This window comes from Microtus oregoni, unplaced genomic scaffold, assembly GCF_018167655.1.
Source record: "Microtus oregoni isolate MIOR12 unplaced genomic scaffold, Mior012 000002F_ref0000024, whole genome shotgun sequence".
NCBI classification, from domain to species: Eukaryota; Metazoa; Chordata; class Mammalia; order Rodentia; family Cricetidae; genus Microtus; species Microtus oregoni.
The window spans coordinates 56,307,363-56,328,550 of NW_024543061.1; the positions used below are offsets into that span (position 1 = coordinate 56,307,363).

Here is a 21,188-nt window from a genome sequence, read left to right on the forward strand (position 1 = left end):
TTTAATAGCAATGCCCTTGTAGCTTTGAAGGGAGATTCTGCAGTGACTCTCAAGGAACCAAAAGGCTGTGGAGAATAATGGCCAAAGTCACAGAGCCAGTGATCACTAAACCCTTTCAGAGTTGACAATTAGCTCATTATTTATAATGGAAAACATAATTCACTAAATTCTTCACCTTTCAGCCAGCCAGTCCATACATTTTACTAGACAATGGTAGAGTCTTCCAAAACATGTAAGCATCTGCATATCAGTTACCTGAATTTGAATGTTCCACCCATATGTTTTGGTGCCATAAAATCATAATTTGTGTGCCTGAATCAAGCTGCTCATCAGTTTGAGATACTTAGCATATTGGTTGTATGATGATGCAAGGCTAGAGTAAAAACCTAAAACAATCTACCTAAAAAGTACACATGGTCCATTTCAACTTTCTCTTCAAATTTCAAATTTCACTAAAGGTTGAGCCAGGGTGGTGGTACATAGTTATAACTCTAGACTCAAGAAGCTGAGGCAGGAGGATTGCCATTCAAAGCCAGCCTAGGCTATAGTGTGAGACCCTATCTCAAAATAAACAAACAAAAATAATCAAACTAAAAAAGTTTTATCCCACAGCTTCTGGGTTCTAATCCATGGTCATTTGGCCCTGTTGCCTGTAGTGAAACAGGTCATCCTTGGGAGAGTGAAAAAGAGAAAGAGAAGAGCTGAGGTCACACAGTCCCCTCCAAAGACGCACACTTGAGGACCTGGAGACTTCCCACCTCTGAAAGGTTCCATTACTACCCGAGGGCAGTGACACTTGAACACTTGGGTCTTTGGTAGACGCTCTAGATGCAGATAACAGCCTATGGCCGAAGTTCTTAGGTAGCACTTGCAGCTCTGTTCTGTCACAGACTAGATGCTGTTGAAGGACACACTTTTAGATCCTCCTTGCTGGAAACAAGGCTGTTTCTCAAATGCCCATCTTCAGCATGGACTAGGAAAAAAAAAAAACAAAACACTGCAGGTTTCCCTGTAAATAACCAAGAGAAACATGTGCCAATTATTCTGATCATTTAAAATCTGTCATTTGCTGGACCATTTATAGTCCCACGGATTGCTTAGATGTCTTTTGCATCACTGGGCACAATCAATGTGACGCCCTGTCATAAAGCACTTTGAACAGTGACTATTTCATATTTAGAGCTACTTTTTACATATAATCTAAATAACTAGTTTTAGGGTAAATACATTTAAAAAATAGTTTGAAGTAGGAAAGAATTAGCTTGTGCTACTAATGAATCACTCAGTCAGGCTTTCCCTATAACATTGAAATTTGATAATAATGTTTTTGTATGTTTAAAAATTAGTGAAAGCTTTGCTGATCAAGATGTTCTATGATACAAATGATGTGGGGGTTTTCCTTTTATTGAAGATAAAAAGCTGACAACTTTAAAAATAGTTTCTCGTGGTTTCATAAAAATCTGAAGGAAAAAAGTGGTTTCACTATTTTTTGTGGCATTCAGCACGTCTGAGGTAGTTGTCCCAGTGCCTGGCAAACAGTAGCCCTAGAAAATAGCATGAATGCCTAAATGATAGATTTAAGCTTTATTACTCAAATAAAAAAGAAAAAAAATCTCTTTGCTGTATTTTAAATCTGAAACGAACCCAAAGGCCCATGTTGAAGGCTTGCTTGCCAGTGCCTGGTGCTATGGAGGTGGTGGGACCTAGTGAGACTATCGGGGTGCCCCCTTGTTGAAGGGGATGTATGTGAGGCCTGGCCCCATTCTCCTCCCTTTGCCTCCTGGCCACCAGGAGGTGAACAGGCCTTTTCTAACACACACATCTATCACAATGTCCTCTATCACCACATGAAAAAACAAGAGCGATGGGCCTGTCTTCTTTGTGGCGTGAAGGAAAAGGTGGCAAAGCCCCTTCGTTAATGAGTCTGTGGTGGTATCTTTCTCTAGGGGCCCACTCCTATCCCCTTACCAGTTAGACTTCAGGCAAACTGTATCTTTCCATTCCTGGAAACAATCTCTGTATTGACAAATGCTGTTCCCTCTGGATCCTGTCCTGATGCTCCCTATCAGAATCCAACTGACAGTCAAGGCCCCGTTCAAATGTCTGTTCCTGAAGGCTTTTCTGATTCCTTCTGCTTGCTCTTCAAAATGGTTTGCCTCTTCCCAGTATACCATAGTCTGCTGAGTTAGGCAGATACACACACACACATACACACATAGAGAGAGACAGACACACACACATATACAGAGAGAGAGACATACACAGATATGAACAGACAGATACACATAGAGACAGACACAGAGAAAGGGAGACACACACATACAGAGAGAGAGAGAGACACAGAGAGACAGACAGACACACACATACACAGAGACAGACACACACACATAGAAACAAACACAGAAACACACATACACACAGAGAAACAGACACATACACATAAAGACAGACACACATGCACAGAGACAGAAAGATGAGAGGAAGAGTGAGTATGATATTGTTTATTGACAGTTATCATACCACTAGCAACTATGTCTTGTGTGATTTACATGCAACAAACATGTACAAATGGAAAACCTGACTGGGAAACATATCTTAACTGTTAAAGGCCTGCTATGACTACAAACTAATCCCTTAAAAATTGAAAGAAAAATGTCCTTTTTTATATGATCCAACTTTATTCTTTAATTTTACCAGATTTATCTTAAAAACCCATTTTAATATGACTTATAATTAAGTAGCATCTGACTTTAATGAATTTACAATTAGGTGGGTATCTTGAAAATATGTTTGCTTACTATGTTTTAGCATACTCAGATCCAGAAAACAAGATACTTAATTATTCCACATTCCTAAAGTTTATTGTTCAATAATATCAGTACTAAATATGAGGTGATAAATCTGTCATGTGCTAATATTTTTTAGAATATGGTAATTATATCATATATGTGCTAATATATCTTTTAAGACATTAATGAGCTTTCTCAAACCTAGTCTTCCTGAAGAGACCTACCAATTCTTATACTGATGTTTTTTTGCTTTTTGTTTTATTTTGTTTTTAGAGACAGGGTTTCTCTGTAGCTTTGGAGCCTGTCCAGGAACTAGCTCTTGTAGACCAGGCTGGCCTCAAACTCACAGAGATCCACCTGCGTCTGCCTCCCGAGTGCTGGGATTAAAGGCATGTACCATACCACCCAGCTGTGATAAATTTTTTTTTGTGGAATTTCTTTTTTATTTAAAAATTTCTGCCTCCTCCCCGCCTCCCTTTTCCCTCCCCCTCCCCCCACTTCCCACATCCCCCTCCCCTCCCCCTCCCTCTCCAGTCCAAAGAGCAGTCAGGGTTCCCTGCCCTGTGGGCAGTCCAAGGTCCTCCCCCCTCCATCCAGGTCTAGGAAGGTGAGCATCCAAACAGACTAGGCTCCCACAAAGCCAGTACATGCAATAGGATCAAAACTCAGTGCCATTATCCTTGGCTTCTCAGCAGCCCTCATTGTCCACCATGTTCAGAGAGTCTGGTTTTATCCCATGCTTTATCAGTCCTTGTCCAGCTGGCCTTGGCGAGCTCCGTTAGATCAGCCCCACTATCTCAGTGGGTGGGTACCTCCCTCGCGGTCTTGACTTCCTTGCTCATGTTCTCCCTCCTTCTGCTCCTCATTTGGACCTTGGGAGCTCAGTCCAGTGCTCCAATGTGGGTCTCTGTCTCTATCTCCATCCATCGCCAGATGAAGGTTCTATGGTGATATGCAAGATATTCATTAGTATGGCTATAGGATCGGGCCATTTCAGGCTCTCTCTCCTCAGCTGCCCAAGGACCTAGTTGAGGACATCTCTCTAGACATGTGATATTTTTTTTTAACTGAGATACATTTTTCTAGATAATTCTCTTTTTTTCTTTTTTTGATGCCAGCTATCAAACCTGCTAAGCACATGCTCTACCACTGGGCCATGTCAAATACTAAACTGAAGTATGTGACAAGTGCTACAACAGGCTTTGTAAAGCCTCAAAGATGGAACAAGCATTGCTTTAGAAAAGAAAGCAAAAAGTGTATCCCCAAGTGCTGTGAGTGCAGTGTGGTTAGATCTTTGTAGTGTTTTAGAACTAAATATAGAGATAAGAAGGAATCTTGAGACATCTTTTCCTAGTTCCTCTACTGCAGATAAAGCAATTGGGGACCATAGATATTGCATAATTTTCTGTAAACCATATAGCTGCTTTATCACAGAGAAGAAATCAAAAAGTTGACTTCCCGACAACAGTGGTGGTAGTGTTAATTCTGCTGCCTTCCTAAAGGCCAAACTTCTCTTTCAGTGACTCAGAGTAACACAGAGAACATTTTCCTTTTGTCTTTGGAAATTAATCATTACTGGTAGGAGACTATATATATACCTGGGCCCCAATATATAATAGCCGTCTTTGTGTCTACACTTTAACTTCAGCCTTCTAGGAAACAACTGCCCAACTTCCTTTCCCTCCTTTGATTCTCCACTCAAAGGGTGGGAACTGGAGTGGTGATTTAGTTCCCTGACAGAACACTTGCTTCGCATGTACCAGGCCCTGGGTTCCCTCCTTGTCACATCTTAAAAATAAAAATTTAAAAAAAAAAAAATACTAAACTAAAAACACCAATCCTAACAACTTAAAAAAGTTAAGAGACCAATAGATAAACTAAATTTTGGGGTTTGTTCTTTATCTGCTGGGGGAGCAGCAGCTGCCAATCTGACCTATAATACACAGAATTTATTTTATTTATTTTTAGTTTTGACCTTGCTTTATTATCAATACAGAATACAAGATCTAATGTTAAAGGGAGATTTCTTGCTTCAAGATATACTCACACTAGCAAGACTAAACATTAGCAAAGTTTCATATAGTCTGATAGGAACTGTATGTGCTAACAGTCATGCTTGAGATGCATTAGCAGTTGCTGCAGAAGAAAGCTGATTTATATAAGAGACACTAATGACAACCCTTGATAAATGTTTAGGAACTATTTGTCATACTATACAAAATGTGAAAGATGGGATTACAACTGTCCTAAGCAAACAAAAATTTAAAGATACTTTTATTTATCAGATTCCACATTATATAGTGTTCACAAGTGTAAGAATTTATTGTTGGGGATGAAGCACAGCCCCACAACACTTCCACCCCAACAATAAAAGTTACATTAGGAAGCAGGTGCCTTGCTAAACCCTGTTTGTGACTTTGCTCAATAGTCACCTGATGTGGGTGTAGCTGGAATTACACAGGACTCCAAATAAACAAATGCAACCAGCATTCTCCCCTTTAAAAAACAAAATTCCAGATTTATCCCGTGCTTTTTCAGACCTAGGCCAGCTGGCCTTGGTGAGTTCCCGATAGAACATCCCCATTGTCTCAGTGTGTGGGTGCACCCCTCGTGGTCCTGAGTTCCTTGCTCCGTCTCCTTCTGCTCCTGAATTGGACCTTGAGATTTCTGTCCGGTGCTCCAATGCGGGTCTCTGTCTCTGCCTCCTTTCATCGAACCTAGCGGACAATGAGGAATACTGAGAACTCAAGAACAATCGCAGTGGGTTTTTGATCCTACTGCACGTACTGGCTTTGGGGGAGCCTAGGCAGTTTGGATGCTCACCTTACGAGACCTAGATAGAGGTGGGCAGTCCTTGGGCTTCCCACAGGTCAGGGAACCCTGATTGCTCTTCGAGCAGATGAGGGAGGGGGACTTGATCGGGGGAGGGGGAGGGAAATGGGAAGCGGTTGCGGGGAGGAGGCAGAAATCCTTAATAAATAAATAAATTAAAAATTAATTAATTAATTAATTAATTAATTAAAAAAATTCCAGGTGCGGGAGCAGACTCCTATAACTTCTGGTAGCGGCAGGAGGATCAGGTGTTCAAGGTCATCCTCACTACTAGCAAGTTCAAGATTAGCCTGAGCTATATGAATCTCTGGCTTGTACAAAGAAGCAAATAAAATGTTTCTCTGCTTCAGATCTGTTACATGCAGATGTAGTTCCACCAAGCAGGACCTGTCTCCTTCCTTTGCTACACTCCTGATGTGTAAAAATGCTAATCCACCTGTGGATCAAGTTGTGCCTAACTTATAACAGAGTTATTTAGCAATATAGATAATTTATTCATGAGATTTAGCAATTTTTTAGAACTTCGGCTTATGAAAATATGCATTTGTTCAGATTCTAGTGGGGTACTACCTTAATATATTCTATTTAAAGTGATTTTGAAATGTTTTTTGGCTATTTTTGCTAGGTGAGGGGAAGCAGAACTGTCAGTGTAATAGGTGACTTTCTTTGCTTAAATTAGATATAGTGACTGCCGCTAGGAAAGGTAAATGCATTTTAATCATGTTAATGTCCATGTATATTTATAGTTTCTACCTATAAAATTTTAATCATAGGAGGGGCTGGAAGTATGGTTCAGTGATTAGGAGCACTTGCTACTCTTGCAGAGGACCCAGGTTTGGTTTCCAGCACTCACAAGGGTCAGTAACTCTAGTTTCAAAGAATTCTATACCCTCTTCTGGCCTCATAGGCATTTCACACACAGGATGCAAAGATATATGTGCAAGCAAAATACTTATACACACTAAAAAATAAATAAATCCTTCTTTAAAAGACAGAGGACCAATGAGATAGCTCAGCAGGAAAGAAGTTGGCCTTTAACCTGAACTTAAGACAGTATCTAATATATGAGAGTCACTTAATAGTTATTTAGGAAGTGAAGAGACAGTGTGGAGTGGTCTGTGAAACAGTAGATGATTCTAGTAATTTCTGTCTCACTGTATAATAACTCTGATGTTTTCCAAGGTTTTTTCACAATTTCTGTGGTGTTTGTTTTTATTTTTATTTTGTTTTATTATTTGCCATGCTGGGGAATCAAACCCAAAGCTTCATCATGCATGTTAAAAAAGCACTTTACCACTGACCCATATATCCAATCCACAATTTCTTCATTTTTTAATATGTCATAATTCTTACTTTCTCTTATATAAACTCCCAATGTACATATTGACTCATCTGTCTATTTTTAAACTCAGTGTTTTGAAGTTTAATTCTTCACATTTTTATTATATATGTGTTTTGTTATACTCAGGAGCAAATAAAACCTAGTATTCATATAGCTTCTGTTCTAGCAGAATAACTATTGTAAACCCATTAGAAACTTTGTAAAAAGCCTCACACTAATATTCGTATAAAAGAAAGCCTAGCATTTAGAAAGCTTTTTCAAACCTCAAGTTTATATATATATATATATATTTAAATATATACATATATATGTATATATATATATATCCTATTTGGATATAGCGGTGGCTTATTAAAATGTTTCATGAGAGACACCTAATTTTAGAATGTTCCCAAGTGGTTCTCACATGCTCTGCCCCCTTTTCTTCCACATTACTCAAAGGACAACAAAGCAAATGATTAGTTCTATGTGAAAGGAGTGGTTCAGAATGGCTTTGCAGGGGACTATAAAAGGATCTTTTACACAGTCGTTAAGTTGTTGTTTTGCATATATTAATTAATTAGTATAATTATGGCATTTGCATGTATACATATCATACTCACCCTATTGCTTTTCCTTGTCCCTTTCCTCTTCGAAACTAGCTAGTTCCCTTCTACTTCCATGTTATTGTCATCATCGTCCTTCTTCCTCTTCTCCTCCTCCTTCTTCCTCTTCTTCCTTTCTCTCCCTCTGCCTCCTTCCTTTATTTTGTGATTAGTGAGTTTACTCAGGATAACTTACAGAAGCATATGTGGGAGCTATTTTCAGGAGCTTGGCAGCTTACCAGTGGCTACACTACTGAAGAAAAGACCTCTGCCTCTACCAGCAACCATTAACTACTGATCCTTGGGGGGGGGTGGGACCTTGTTGAGCTTGGTGAATATATGTTTTATTCATTTTATTTCAAAATGCTCTATAAGTACTTAATACGTGTGCCCAACAATGTACTAAGTGCTGAGTATAACAAGCAAGACGCCTGTCTTCATGGAGGACTGCAATCTAGAGGAGAAAAGAAAAACGTTATTGTCAACTATTGTAGCCAGAGTTATAAAACGGAAGAGGGAAGTGTCAAGGTCATAGACTGAGGGAACCCAGTGGACCTGGGGCCCAGGTGGGAAGACTTCTCACTAAGCTGACATTCCCTATCCTAGTGTAGCTAAAATGGAAGAGAATAATGAGAGGCTGCAATTTGACAAAAAGAAAAAAAGGCAATTGTTTAAAGATTTCTGAAGGGTCATGTGCAAAAGTTATATTTATCAAAAGTATCTAAACATATCCTGATTTAATGTAAACTGAGAGGCAAACATCTCTTTCCCTCAAACTCCAAGCAAGGTCTCTACTGAGGCCTCTGTAGTGCATTAGTTTTATTAGTGATAAAGCATAGGGCCAACTGAGATGAATTTACACATATGAAACTCAAGGGTCAAAGCAATCTTTTCTCTAGAACAAAATTCAGCTGAGCATGGTGGTGACCTGTAATACCAACAGCAAGGATGCTAGTGCAGGGAGTTTCAAGTTCTTGGCCACATCTCAAGAATATAATATAAAATACAATAAAAAAAATAGTAAGAACTGAGTTGAAGCTCAGTAGTAGAACATGTGTTTAGCAGGCACGAGGCCCAAAAAGGTACGAAAGGAATGTCATATCCTCTAGAACTAGAGTTGTAGATGGTTGTGAGTCACCAAATGGGTACTGGGAATCAAACCAGGTCCTCTACAAGAGTAGCAAGTACTCTTCACCACTAAGCCAACTCTCTAGCACCCCCATTTTAAATTTATTTTATTACGTTTTATAATTTTTTAAACAGCAGCAAAGAATGACCCCAAAGAAAAATGTTACTCAAAGTGACATTTTTACAAATATCAGAAAGAAAGAAAAGTTACTCAAGTTGAAACCCTATAAACAGATTGTTATTAATTTGATTTTCTGGGAATGAAATGCAAGATTTTCACATGCCAAGCAAGTGTTCTGACCCCAGACAACAACTCACACAGATTAATTCCCACCTTATGCTCTATGGTCTCTCTTCAATCTTTCTTTTACATTCACACTTCCTCACCCTTTGAGAAGCCAAGGGTAAAGGTGTCTTTCTGATGCACCTCAGTAAGGGGTAGTTCTGCAGAGTTAGAGGTAAGTCCAACTCCATCCATTCCATGTCCAAGTTCCCTGGTCTACTAGAGGGATAGAGCACTATCCTTTCTTCACAACAGGGACAAGCAGATCACACAACCTGCATGAGAACAGAGAGCCTGGGTTTGTATAGCTTAGACTCCTGCATAGCTCCTTACTTAATTCATGAAATCTGTAGGTAGATTCTCCTACCTGACCTTTGCGAAGTATCAAAGTTACCAAGATAAATAAGACAGTGTCCCTGTCTTCGGGGCATTGTTCTACAGAGGAACATGAGGCATATAAAGTCATAATTATAGTGCTGTGTGAACATTGAAGTGTTCAGGGTGAGTGGTGTACTGGGAATAAATAATTAGCTGTACTTGAAAGCCTTACAAAGAAGGTGACTTTACATTGGTTCCTTGTTCTTGTTGGTGTTGTTGTTGTTTTTAATTTCATTTTACATTCTTTGCATTAGTTCTTCAGGGATGTATAGGAATTGTTTTTTAATTCATATCTAAATGAGTATGTATTCCTATTTGCTAAACAGATTCTTCCAATTTCCTAATAGGATCATATGTTGTCTTTTTAAGTTGAAGAAGTAAATTATTCCGGTTTTATTTTTCTGTGCTACTGTTGTGAAATAAAAACACGAGCAAAGTGGTAGATAGAAAGCAGAACCAGTGGCGGGTGGAGAGAGGAGGGGCTCGTACACTGTGGGAACCAGGGCTGGGGAGAGCACAAGGCAAAGCCATAGTAATGATCCAATGATTCATCCTGTCATTCCTCTTCCTCTGTAGCCATCAGGTTTGGGAGGATGCCACAGGCCGAGAAGGAGAAGCTGTTGGCGGAGATCTCCAGTGATATCGACCAGCTGAACCCAGAGTCTGCTGATCTCCGGGCCCTGGCGAAGCATTTGTATGACTCATACATAAAGTCCTTCCCGCTGACCAAAGCCAAGGCGAGGGCGATCTTGACAGGAAAGACTACAGACAAATCAGTTAGTTCTCTTCTGCTCTCTTCATGGGGGTGGTTGGGGCTGGGGGTTCTTTCTTTTGACTAAATGATTTGCCTCAGTACGCATGCGTTTGCAGAATATAGCTCAGCTGCGGGCTGTTAAAATCTTGTGGCAGGCCGGGTCCAAAACACAGGAAATGTCTTCAAATAGGATAAGTAAACACTGTTCTGAAAAAGGAGTAACTCCTCCAAGCTGTAATTTAAAAAAAAAAAAAAAAAAGGAAGAAAGAAACACACACAAAACACCTTTGAGAGTAGTACAAGAACTCATAGGCCATCTAACATTCATAAATGAATGTGAAGCCCTCTCAGGACCCCACCCTCTTTCTAGACTCATCTCTTTGCTCAGCATCAAAATAACTGGTCAGAACACCGTGCCTCAGCAGCCATGGAGGAGGCCACGCAGGTGTAGGAGGTGTGAGGTCCCACTTTTACCTTTCTAGGTTCCCAGAGTCTTTTATCCCAAGTTCAGAGTGGGCACAAAAACATCCAGGATGAGACCTATTTCCTTACAGTACCGAGTTTTATTACTGGAAAACTGGAGCTCTATCCTTTTAGTATATGTATGAATTCTAGTTTCTACAAGGATCTAAACTGCCTATGCTGCTCCAATGGAATATTTTATTTTATTATTATTTTATTTAATATTATTAAATATTATTATTTATTTATTATTATTAATGCTAAATATTGGGTTGAATTCAAGGCTTCAAGCATGCTAGGTACGTGTATTATAGAGGTGAGCTGCATGCCTAAACCTCAAAAGGATCCTTATGTACCTGGAGGTTTGTTGAGTGTCATTGTTTAGAAAATTCATAATAGTTGAAAACTATTGTTGAGTTCAGTTTTCTAGGAAGCAGAAAGCTTCTGACATGAGGCTGAGAATCAGCACCAAATTACATTAAAATGAAACCTACCTGCTGCTTCCCACTCCACTGTCAGCTGGGAGTGTGACCTGGGTCACATCTCTGTCCCTCAGTTTTTACAGGCAGGGCCTGGCTTTGATGATATGGTCTACAGAATGTCCCTAAGGCAGTAAAAGCTGCAGATCCCATGCAAAAGGCCTGAATCCAGCTCTTGAAAGCCTTGGGTGTGGTCATTTATTTTCAAGTGAACAAGTCCAGGAGAGCAAGGCAACTGATAGGTAGATACATGTAACTATGTAACTATTTTTTAGAAAAAAAAATCATATTTTAATGATTATCTCAGGTCTTTCTTTTTAATCAAATGACTTAGAGTGTAGTCAGCTAATAGCTGTGAGAAAGAGTCACATGTCAGTAAGAACAGTTCAGTTTCTCATTACAGGAGGGATTGATACCTATACGGTGATACACAAGTATTTTATACTTTCTTTACATTCCGCCACAGGACCATCTGAAGGCGGCTGTTGTGTATCTTTGTTTAAGGGGAAGGAACTGAAGTGGAGAGGCATAAGCACATAGGAAACTGAAGGCTATGATGTAAGCTTTCTGACTGCTAGTTGGGAACACTGTCAGTGTGCTATTCCCAGGACCACAGAACACGAATCATAGTACAGTGCAGTCTGTCTACTGAGTACCAAAAACAGCCATGAAGACCTGTACACTGCTACTCTGACTTCATTCCCAGGAAGAAAGTAAAGGAAGGCTGCAGCCACATGACTAACAAGAGTGAACACTTGAAGGCATATTGCAACAGCTTGCCAAGAGCAGGTGCAGGATAGAGGGCTGGAGTCTGGTATCTCAGAGCTAGGCTCTGGGGAGGGGGTTGCTGAAAGGCACGGAGTCCCATAGTGGCCAGTTCAGTTTTACCTACAGCCATTCATTTCGCAGGCTCTGGGTTCTTATCGCCTCACCTCCAGTGCACACCTGAAATCCATGCTGGAAATCTAAATTAAAAACTTAAACTACTTAAAAGCTACGTGGAAGAGAGAGAGAGAGACTACCCTAATAGGCAATAATTTAAATTTATATAATGGGTTGCCGATGTATTCCTATCTCTGCTCTGAAGGATGCAGAGACCAAACCACTGGAAATCACTTGGAAACCTCATCCCAACTGACTTTTTGGCTCTGAATCTTTGAGTTAAAAATAAGATAATTGGAGGCCCCTTGTGAAACAAATAGCTATTAAGCTATTTAAGGAAGGGGCTACAAAAGCTTGATTATAGACTTCTCAATTCGGAGGCCAAGGGTTGTCATTTTTCCCTGTAGTAAGTAGGCTCATGCCTTGCCCATAGTAGTTACTCAGACTATTTGTTTAATTGAATTAAAGACTGTTGTTTATGCCCTTTGAAATTATGAACTTTCAACAGAGGGCTTTTCACTAGCCCAATATTTGTTCATCTAACTAGACGTCATTAGTGATTGGATAGTGACAGGATTGCCTCCAGTTGAGGTCTAGAAAAAGAAAAAGAGGCCCAGCCAAATATAAAAAACCCATTCACTGATTATACAGAACTAAAATCAAATTGTTTGGCATTGTTTTCTCCTTATCTGGTGAAATCAAACTGAGCACCAATAGAAAGAAATATTTCAATAGAGAATATGGAAGAGAAACCCAAAATGTGATTTGCAGTGCGATTTGCTCTTTATCAGCATGGTCCTATTATTCATTTGATAGCATCTATCTCAGGGGTGTTATGTTATCTCTTGGCCAGGACTGTGAAAGCTAAGATTTGCATTGATAGGGAAAGTTTTGCTGAAGTGTGGCCTCTCGAGATGGTGGGGGATGTGAGAAAGTGGCTGAGGCTGTGGGGAGAGCAGCTTAGGTCTCATTATGCGCACAGCTTGCAGCTGATGTCAGCGGCATCAGTTAGGCCAAGCCTGGGGGAGGCTGTTCAGTGTAGTGGATAACCAATTACCCAGAACCCTTCTGAAGGAAATCATGGACTGAAGAGGCCATTCTTTATACGTTTATCTCACTGCTCAATTTAACCAGAGCTGTTAGGAACCCACCAGCTGCTGCCCTCACAGCCCTTGCCTCCAGGCCAGCAAGGGCCACTCCCCCTCCTCAGCTACACTTCCTCCTTCTATATCTTATCCCCTGGGGTCACTCACACCTTTCAAAACAGGTAAATTAAGTGTTCCTGCTCTCCCCCTATCAACTTTAACATCATATCTTTGGGATAAGATACCAATAATTTTCATCATCTTGCCTCCAAGAGTATGGCCTGAGTGTTCTAGGCTCAAGGGGATGTGGGCTACAGAATCACTAAAGAACTCTTAGGAGCAGTATGTATGCCTTTTCTCTGCCCTCAAATAGGGTGGAACCCATTCCCCCACCACCTGCTTTTCTTCCAGTGGTTTTCTTCAGCCACAGCCCCTCCCTCGCTGAAGAGACTATAGATCTCTGAAGCCCACACATGTGCTGGAACTAGAGCCCTCATTTCTTGAAGGCAGTTTGATAACTGAATGGACTTTGGAAGTTTGGGATGTTTGACTACCACGCTGGTGCAGTGATCACGTGATCCCGTATTTGTTGATGAAAATAAACAGAGTGGTTTTCAAAAACCATTCTCAGTGCCATGGCTTGCCATAAAACAATGAATAGAAAAACCCTGGGTATGCCTGCCAACTCTTCACTATATACCTAAGAGTGGTGCCTGGTGAAGCCCTGACTGTATTCAAACTATAAATAAGAAATAAAACATTTTATTTATACTGTATTGGACTTTGGGTTCCAAGGCATCGTCTTGTTTATGATAGGCACATGTAAAGTCACTGTTCTTTTAACAACAGGGGCAAACTGGTGCCGTTAGAAAAATGATCATTCTGAATAGTGTATGAAATCCAAAACCACCGAATCATAAAGCCCAAGCAGAATTGTAAACTGCTGTGGAAATATTTCTCTGCCCATTTACATTTATGCTTTCTACATATACAGAGGCCATCCCATCATACTGACTCAAATGATAGGAAAGATGTATCTTCTTAAGCCATGCCCTTACAGATAGACAAAGCATAGCCTATCCCCTTCATCTTTGAAGATCCTGAATGAACTAGAATATCCTCCCCTGAGGAGAGAAGTATTGAGGGAGCCCTTGAAGAAGACTTAGGGGCCCCGTAAGAATAAAGCAGGAAGCAGTACTGAATAATTTCCAAGGCTGCTCAAGTTAGGTTCCTGGCATTGTTGATCCATCTATCAATAGTAATAAATAAATTCTTTCATGATCAGAGTCATTAGTAATAGCTAACAATATGACAGATCTGAACTAATAATGCTTTTTCAAGAAGAAATGAAAAAAATATTATTCTAGGTTTGGGTGTGTAACTCAGTGGTAGAACTCTTGCCTACATATACAGGGCTCAGGGTGTCATTCCCAACACCAAACAATAGCAATAATATTCAGTATAGTTGAGAAGGAAAGAATTTGGGCCTCTTTACTTATTTTTATTTATTTATTTTCGTTGTTGGATTAAGTTGGCTATTACTCTTGTTTATCTACTGAGTAACTGTTTGGCTGATATTGTACAATTTATTTAAGAGCTGTGGTTATGTGCTGGTTCATTTGAGTGTGAATAATTCTTTTTAGGCTTTCTGTTTGTCTTAAATCACAAACCACATGGGGACACAGAATTACATCTGATAGACTTCCTAACTTCCATCACGAACAGCACTTGCTTATAGGAAATATCATTCAAAAGGCACTGCCCAAGGACCTCAGCACAGAAGAGCTTGGTTTTAAAAGCCCTCGTTCTTTCCAGAAAAGCGAGTGTACTGGAAAAAAGTTAAAACACATGGAGAAGTCGGGAGAGGGTGTTAAAGAAGAGAGTCAGGAGGATACGCCAGTTCTCGGTGAGGGTTCGAGGATATGCCAGTTTTCGGCCAGGGTTCGATATAAAGAACTCTTGAACTTTGAGTTTCTTCACACTTAGAGAGTAGCGACGTGTGCTTTCAGAAGAGCCTTTGCATCCTGTAGATCCCATGGTTTCACAAAGCAAAACTGAAACACAGGAGCAAGACAGAAAGGAAGTTGAGGAAACCAATGTACTTAGGGTTAGCGTTCTTTAACTGTAGAGGACAAGGTGTATGCCCAACATTATGAAAGCCAAGAAACACAAGAAGACAGGAACATATTCAAAAGATAGGCTCTAAGAAGGTAGAGTTCTTCTTTGAAAAATCTGAATATCTGGAAAGGCCCTTGAAATAAGGCCCACGTTTCCCCAAACCTGGTGTTTGTTGTTGGTTTGGTTTGGTTGTTTGGTTTGGTTTGGTTTGGTTTAGAAACAGGGTCTCATGTAGCCCAGGCTGACCTAGAATTCACTCTGTAGCTAAGATGACGTTAAGCTTCAGATTCTCCTGTCATTACCTCCCAAATGCTAGGATTACAAGCAAACAGCACCATGCCTGGTCTCCAATTCAGCTGTAATTCTGTACTGTTATTATCACGGGATTTTCTGTGAGCAGGTCAGGTAATATGCAGATGTGTGTGTGGCAAATTAGAGAAATTACTCAGAATAACCTGAGCCGTATTAGTCGATCTTTCTTACCTCCTTGAATGGGTTGTTTTATTAGTCAAGAGGAAGTGACCTAGCACTTTGATATTAACTCAGATATTAACATGCTGATGGCTTTCTAAGAGGTACAGCCACACAGTGTTACAGCCTGTGCTTGGCATTTATGAGCCCCAAGTCCAATCCTTAGCACTAAGGAAAGAGAAGGAAAGAAGGATCCTTCTGTGGTCAGCAAAGCTTGGGCGTCAGAGAACCCCATTCCCAGAGCTACTGTTTTGGGAGAAACTTTGTGCTCATCGTGTGCATATTTTTCTTAGACCGTGCATGCGTTTTGAACCCTAAAAACCTAGACGGGCGCCTGAGCGTGTCTAGTTGTTGTTTTCTTTACTGGTAAGTAAGGGTGCCTACCTAGCCATTTGATGCCATGTCTGAAGGTAAACACACTGTGAACTCGAACTAGAAAATCACTGAGTCAAATTTTGAAGACAATGTGACTCCTCCTGCAAATGGTGTGTCATCAAAAGACACTATATAAGTTAACCCAAAGCACCAGTTGACTTTGTACAAAATACAAAAATGTGATTCAAGACATACAGTTCATTTTATGTAGACTACTGCACCAAAAGGAAGCTGTTTATGTTGTAGTACATTAATAACTCAGTTTTCAATAAGCAGGCGAGCCGCTGCTTTCTCAGTGGGTTTGAGGATGGGGAAGTCTTAGTGACATGTGAAAGTGGTGCCTTCGTGGATGGTTTGCGGTGTGAGAACTGGTAAGCTGGTGGCCTGGGAATCACTCTCACAGTTTGAAACATCCACATAGAAGCAGAAAGAACGTATGCAGAGTCAAAAAAAATAGCATAATAAAATACAACTAGGAAAAGCAACAACAAAACCTCCACTGGTGTTCATTTGCATGTCAGTGCTCAGAACTCTCTACCAGCTCCCCACTTTTTCAGAAATGTCAGAAATGCTGAAGGGATTTAAAAAAAAAAAACTGGTTTGGCATGATGGTGGGGGTGCTGCCTCTTTTCTCTGTCCTTGAATATTTACTGCCAGGATATCCTGACCAACACTGATTGCCAAGGGGTTAAAGTCACATTGTTGTTAAATTGGGAGAGAAAATTAGCAGGATTTGGTGCCCTATGGTCAGCTATCCCGGAGTTTCAAAAACAGGAACCTGGGGCTTTATATGAGGGGCAGGGGAAGTCAAGGAGAATCACAAGGGTGATGGACCAGGGCAGAGTTCCAGAGAAATCGCTTACTTGGAGGTGAAAGAATCTGATGCTTGTGCTCTGCCAAGAACCCACATGACTGAGCAGAAGCTCACCCAAAAGTTGAAAGGGTAGCTCTGGGTACAGTCTCCCGAGATGTGAAGAGATAGTTTACTCAGAGCCTTGAGCATTCTCGGCAGTGCTGTATAGGGAACCATATGCCCAGCTGAGGTGATGCTTTTCTGTTCATGTTGTCAGTAGTTTAACATGTTCGGCTGAACTTCTTTCTTTGTTGTCCACGTTCATATTCTCATGAGAGTAAAGAAAGTCAAGGAGCTAGGGGTGTGACAAGCTTGGAACCCTGTACTTAATCCCCAGCAAATCGTGAGCCAGGTGTGGTAGTGCCTGTTTAATCCCACCACTTGGGAGGTGGAGGCAGGAGGACCAGAAGTTCAGGATAATCCTCTGGTACATATCAAGTTTAAGGCCAGCCTAGGTATGTGAGACCTTATTTAAAAATATTTAAGCCATTTACATTTTGTTAATATTAAATTATAATACACTATAAGGCTCCTAGAGCTCCAATAGAGGAGGAGGAGGCAGGGAGCTTCTGTAAAATCTTCATCCATTCAAATTTTTTCTCATGGTTAAAATCTGATCAGAATTCAGGAATAAATAGTACATTTTAACTGATATAATTGACTGTGCCTTTCTTTATCCTCTTCTTACTGATGATGTCAATTGTGGAGTAAACAGAAGCAGGATGTCTGAAAAAACAGTGAGCATGATTTGCTCCTCATTGTCTTGAAAAATCAAATCAAAGGCAGCAAGCAAACTGCCTGAGTCCTGAGCCCTCCCACCCCCATCCAGGTGTGTTGAGCACTGTGGTTGACGTGAATTGAGGGCAGCGGTGTTTCTAGAACAACTCAACTCTGATGAGTTTGTACAATGTGTGGATTTGGAAATCTCCTCAGAGTCTAGGAGTCCTCAGAGTGGAACAGAATGAGCTTGTTGAAAATCAGGGACTCTTATCTGCAAGAGTTCATAATGAAATCTCTGGCTAGAACATCTTGAAGCTGGCTACTGTTATCACCTATGCACCTCACCCCCTAATCCTGACATTTAGCTCTCAGAACCTCTACTCAAAAGAAATTACTTTTAGTACATCAGAGAATTTGTGATCATGTGTGATCACGTGCCACATACCTCACACGCATGCGCACACACATACACATTAGAAATACAGCTAGAGTCTCCTCTAGAAAAGAAACAGAAACCTCCAATTCTGTCAACTCCCTAGCAGTGATGTTGCACGCTTTTAATCCCAGTACCATTTGAGGTCATAGCCTAGACAGCCAAGGATACACAGAGAATCCCTGTTTCAAAAACAAAAACAAAACAAAACACCTTGAGACTTTGGAAGGATAAATAGCTTTCCCTAAATTACATAGTTAACCAGCCGTCACACAACAGCTGACAAAGCTTACAACCCTCGGTAACCTTAGTTCCAGGGGATCTGACATAGTGTTCTGACATATACAAGCACTAGACACACATATGGTACATTTATATGCAGACAGGTCAACACCCATACAAATAAAATAAAAATAAATCTCTGGGGGGAGGAGTTAATCATAGAACCAAAGCCTAATAATAGCCTCAGTTTTTATTCCAGTGCTCAAAAATATAATATTTAATAAGATTGAGGTTAGCTCTTTCTAGGGTCCAGTGCATGTAATAAGTGCAAAGTGTTCCTTCTTCCTAATTGCTCAGCCTTGAGACTTTCACAATGACCATAAGCCTTTGGCTGTTCTGTACAAAGGAACAGAGAGCAGAGTGTCATGGCAAACTTTTGAAAGCAGCCTGTTGCAAACCTGATTAATTGATTCATTCATTTTATTAGTTGATCCTTAAGAACGGACATATTAAAATTTAAGTTCAGGACTGGGACTGCAGCTCAGTGATAGAGCATTTGTTTAGCATGCATGGGTCTCTATGATTAAATTTTCAAAACTATAAAAATTAAAAAGCTAAAAACCATTTTTTACTTTACTACTTTTTGCAGTGTTTTACCCACAGGCCTCCTACAGCTGCTGAAACAGATGGCTTCCAGAGCATTTTTTAAAAAAAGAAAGAAATAGACATTTTCTTGGCTCAATATTTTTAATCTGCTTTGAGTGATTTTATATAGTGAAATATATTTTATATGTACACTGTGTTTCCTTGTGGTCTGAGTAAATTTGATCTAAAACTGCAAGATTAGCTTATGTTCAAGTGGTTTTTTTCAATCATAACTTGCTTTAACTACTTTTTGTTTAAAAAAAGATTAAATATGTATTTTCTTGAAATTCAAGAAAACATTAGACTTTTTGTCATTTTAAAAATCTAACAAATCGAAGTTATTATCCAGTTTCAGAATAACACAGTGATGGTACAAGTTGAAGGAAAAGCGTCAAGGAATGTTTGACCCCAGCAGATCACAGTGATGAACAGGAAGAGCCCTTTCTCCTGATTAAGTCCCTTTAGCCTTCCCAATTTTACGCAGCAAAGCAATACATCTATGGTCTCTGGACTAGGGTGGTGTTCTCCCAGAACAAGGAATCACCAACTCAGCCACTTTCTCCTTTTTCATTTGCAGCCGTTTGTCATCTACGACATGAATTCCTTAATGATGGGAGAAGATAAAATCAAGTTCAAACACATCACCCCTTTGCAGGAGCAGAGCAAAGAGGTGGCCATCCGCATTTTCCAAGGGTGCCAGTTTCGATCCGTGGAAGCCGTTCAAGAGATCACAGAATATGCCAAAAACATCCCTGGTTTCATTAACCTTGACTTGAATGACCAAGTGACTCTGCTCAAGTACGGTGTCCATGAAATCATCTATACAATGCTGGCCTCCCTGATGAATAAAGATGGAGTCCTCATATCAGAGGGTCAAGGATTCATGACCAGGGAGTTCCTCAAAAGCCTGCGGAAGCCCTTTGGTGACTTTATGGAGCCCAAGTTTGAGTTTGCTGTGAAGTTCAATGCACTGGAACTAGATGACAGTGACTTGGCCATATTTATAGCTGTCATCATTCTCAGTGGAGGTAAGAGTCATCTTTTGATTTAGATTTAGATTTAGAAGAAGGTGGGATGGTGGTGGAATTGCATTTTCTCAATGTTCTGTGTTCCTTCTTACTGACTCTGCTTCTGCGGAGCATGCCGGTGGCACAGTGCCATGAACGTGTCACTGCCGAGCTGAATACCGTAGACATTCGGAGTGAAGGCTGTGGGGATCCAAGCTCCTTGTTTCTATTCATCACACTGCTTTTTTCTGGCCAAATCCAATCCTGAAAAACAAATGCCTTCTTTTCTTTTCTCACGTTATTTTTCCTTGTCTTTCCCTCTTCCTTCCCAAAAGGCCAATTCGGTCTTCAGCTCATTTTAGTAATGACGCATGTAACTTGACTTTGACAATGCTCCTGTGGTATAGCGCAGGCAACTTGTGTGTGATCTTGGCCCAATTAATGCTTCCACCCACCTTCCCTGCATCAGGAATCAGGGAATGGAGACATGCTAAACTCCACCTTCTCTCTCATCTGGCTTCTTATGGCTTCCCTTTTGTGCCTCTGTAAGACACTTGGCTGTGATTACCAATACACTTGAACCAAGAGCACACCACAGAGAAAGAAATTGAGCTATTTGGCAGTTTATCAAAATTTTGGCCTTGCAAATACATGATCTAACTAACCAACTCCAAAAGCCTCATTTTATATCAAATGTTGTTTTCAAGGGTCTCTCTCTCTTTCTCTCTCTCTCTCTCTCTCTCTCTCTCTCTCTCTTGTTTCCAGGTAAGTAGAACTTTCTGCTCTCATTTCTGTCTGTAAAAATTGCTTTGAGCCAGATGTAATAGTGCACACTTAGAATCCCAGCACTGAGGAGGCTGAGACAAGAGAATCTAGAGTTGATGGCCAGCTTAGGCTACGTAATGTTTTAAAAGAACAAACAAACAAAATTTTGCTTTTTAAATGGTGAATTCTTACATTGGAATTGACTTTAGATGCACGTTCTGTGTGAACTGTCCAGCAACCTATTTGTGAGAACTCGCCTGTAGGGAAGGGGAATCTGTAGGTGAAAAGGTGTAGTGTTGCTTCGTATAAAGAACATGATCTGATGGTTAGTCTTGTGCATTGGAGAGTGGATGCTTTCAAGTAAGGTGCATGGTAATTACTAAGGGCAGTAAGAGACAACACCGAGGAGGTGCCTCTAATGCCAGACAGTGTTCTGAGCGCTTCCCACACAAATCCTCACCACAGCTCAGTGAGGTGAGTGCCATTTTTTAAAGTGAGGAAACCGAAGCACTGGAAGGCCTGTGCCCCTGCCCACAGTGATATAACCAGTGTCAGATGTAGCTGGGGAGTCAGACATAATG

At 40.5% G+C, this 21,188-nt stretch overlaps 1 protein-coding gene across 4 annotated transcripts in view; it reads left to right on the forward strand.

The window, feature by feature from the left end:
- Pparg (peroxisome proliferator activated receptor gamma) overlaps positions 1-21,188 on the forward strand; it is a 132,418-nt gene that overhangs the window by 95,794 nt on the left and 15,436 nt on the right. For 3 of the 4 annotated variants that reach the window (XM_041637764.1, XM_041637785.1, XM_041637774.1), the window contains exons 6-7: positions 9,913-10,112; positions 19,413-19,863. In XM_041637764.1, coding sequence (XP_041493698.1) covers positions 9,913-10,112; positions 19,413-19,863 — 651 coding nt within the window. The remainder of the gene's footprint in view (positions 1-9,912; positions 10,113-19,412; positions 19,864-21,188) is intronic. The other variant, XM_041637794.1, reaches the window with a different exon arrangement.